This window comes from Clinocottus analis, unplaced genomic scaffold, assembly GCF_023055335.1.
Source record: "Clinocottus analis isolate CAN_PGR_092001 unplaced genomic scaffold, fCliAna1.0.p SCAF_76, whole genome shotgun sequence".
Classification (NCBI taxonomy): domain Eukaryota; kingdom Metazoa; phylum Chordata; class Actinopteri; order Perciformes; family Cottidae; genus Clinocottus; species Clinocottus analis.
Window position 1 is genome coordinate 114,037 of NW_027176236.1, and position 2,500 is coordinate 116,536.

Consider the following 2,500-nt stretch of genomic DNA (forward strand, 5'->3'; position numbering starts at 1 on the left):
CACTGCTGCTGTAATCCTGTAATTTCTAATAAAGGATTATCTTATTTTATCTTATCATATACAAAAGACACTTCCACAGTGCTGCACATTCATTTTCCAGCATGTTTTTATATGTTTTAAAACCTTGTTGTCTATCTTTCAGCTTCTGTCAACGTCTGTTTGCATTTTTCAGATACTTTGCTGTTCCATAAGGACTCACAGCCGGTGTACAAGTCTGAGTGTTTTTGGTTGAACTTTCCCTTTTGAACCGCTCAGCCGAGCACATGAACGGTGGACTTGTTGAGAACGCGACTTCATTAGTTCGGTGTGAAGGCACCGTCGGCCTTGCATCCTGACAGTTTGTGAGTCATTCAAGCTCATCTTTGTTTCAGTGTTGAGCGACTTCCAGGAGCGCACAGTTGTGGTTCTTCAGTTGGATGTGTGTGTCGCCGTCTCGCAGCTCGTCCACACTCCTAATTCACTTTCCTCGTGTGTCACACTCGCACGCACAAACAAAATGTTTGTCCAAGTCAACCCGGCCGAGTGGGCCGTAAAAGCTCCTATTGTTGTCGCGTCGAGAGACTGAGAGGCCAAAGACAAAGCCAGTGGACATGGGGGGTATCAGAGCTGCAACTCCACATCTCCACATCTCCGCTCCACATTCAGTTTCTTTACTATGGTCAAAAAGCTGAAGGCACTCATTATCCTGCCCTCTGCGGTGCCGTCGCACTGCCAAGCCCAGGCCTATATATACACAGCGAGTCAAAGCATGCACCTCACGAGAGGCTCCTCTCTCACTACAACAGGAGACAAGCAGAAGGAAGGAGTCGAACGCACCCACAGCTATGCAGACTCAAGAGTCAGAGAGTACCGACAGCAGATGATGTTCATCCACCTAAAGAAACAAAAGCAAGTCTGGCGCTCAGATTCTCAGGTTCGTCGTAAAATCACTCGTACAGCTGACTACAAGCCATCGATTGTCTCCATAAAGAAAAGTTTGACTAGACAGCTGCAGCCAACAGGCAACAGTCAACTCTGGAGGAGAAACCCACAGCGTGCCGATACAATCAGGGGAAAGATTTGTAATTTCTGTCAGCGGCTGGATTTGCGCTGCGGTCAGCACATTTGTCTCTTCAGTATGCAAACACCTGTTTGTGCCTTTAAGTATTGTTATTAGTGTTACAATGTCGTATTCCTTTCAAATGACAGACACTTCCTGCGGCACAGACCTTCCTTTAGTCGTGTTGTACGAGACGAGTGATGTTGTGTCGTCAGGTGGGATGTTGAAAACAAGAGTTTTGCAATAATTCAGGGAGATCCATTTTGAGTTTATTGTCGCTCGGTGCAACAGAACTGAGCATCCCAGTATGGCTTCATCATCATCATTCAGCAGTAATACACACAGATGAAAGTACAATGGCGTGATGATGACAAAAATAACTTACTTTCTGCTCTTGAAGCATCCATACATCCCAGCCATCTTGTAAAAAGTGTAGCTGCCACAAGACAAGATACCTCTTTCTCTGTCTTTGCAAATTTAAAGTTTTCTTTTCCTTCTCAAATCCAACACTTTGAGCTGTTGTCCCTCATCAGACCCTCTTATCTCTCTTCGAGAAGATGCAACTCCACACGGGAAAACGTCTCTCTCTTCCAAGTCAAACCATCTTCCCTTTGAGCGTCGCTGCAGTCCCGAATGTCCCGACAGAGCTCCTCTCCTCCAAACTTCAGAGCCAACACTTCACCGCTCACACAACCGCAGCCAGAGTGGGATTACGCCGGGTTCAGAGTTTCACACAAGAAGCACCAAATTATGGCAGCAAAAAAAAAAACAGGAATCTGCTTCTCGAATGATCAAATGAATCAGGAATGTCCTGGTGTTAAAGCAAAAGGAAAATGTCTTTTCCTGTGAGAAACACGTCTCCCAGTGCAGAACAAATCCTGGTGCTGGTTCAACACGGCTGTGAGCTCGCAGGAGAACAATTGACTAGATGAGAGACTGAGTTGCTGCTGCATGCCTCACTCCTCTCCTCCCGGTCGCCACGGCTGGAAATGCAGCGCAGGAAGGCTGCGAGAGGGAGGAGGGTAAAGAGGGAGGAATGAGGGAGGAGGCACAGTGGGAGCCAGAGGCTGCCCCCGTGACCTTTTCCTCTTTCTTTGTCACCCGACTATTCACTGATGAACAGAATCAGTTTATTCTGTAAACTGCCATGATTTTCATTTATTGATGAATAATTGTGCTTAAACATATGTTTGAAACTATGCTTGGCGTGTGCGTCTGTGCAAGTTGTGCCGTCAGTGTGTGTGCATCTCTGTGTCTGTCCACGGCTAATCTCCAATTCTTCTAGCAAGAAAACTATATGGCTACATAGCTATATGCTAACAGGACTTCTCATGGTTGCCGTGGCTCAAATATTCTCAAAAGAAATCTTTTATTTTAGGTTTCACACTGCCGTTGACTGCCAAAAGACTCCACACTCACTACTTTTAGCGACCGCGGCTAGCCACTGCAGCCAGAGACACA

The 2,500-nt window shown here is 46.4% G+C and overlaps 1 protein-coding gene across 4 annotated transcripts in view; it reads right to left on the reverse strand.

Annotated features, from left to right (window-relative positions):
* The window catches only part of zgc:66433 (uncharacterized protein LOC321250 homolog), a 35,937-nt gene that overhangs the window by 25,580 nt on the left and 7,857 nt on the right, over window positions 1–2,500 (reverse strand). Inside the window, exon 1 of one of the 4 annotated variants that reach the window (XM_068567063.1) lies at window positions 1,425–2,012. The exons of the other annotated variants lie outside the window; for them this stretch is intronic. Within the exon in view, the coding sequence (XP_068423164.1) occupies window positions 1,425–1,459 (35 nt within the window). The 5' untranslated portion in view covers window positions 1,460–2,012. Of the gene's footprint in view, window positions 1–1,424; window positions 2,013–2,500 lie in introns of those variants that run through there. 4 annotated transcript variants of the gene reach the window in all.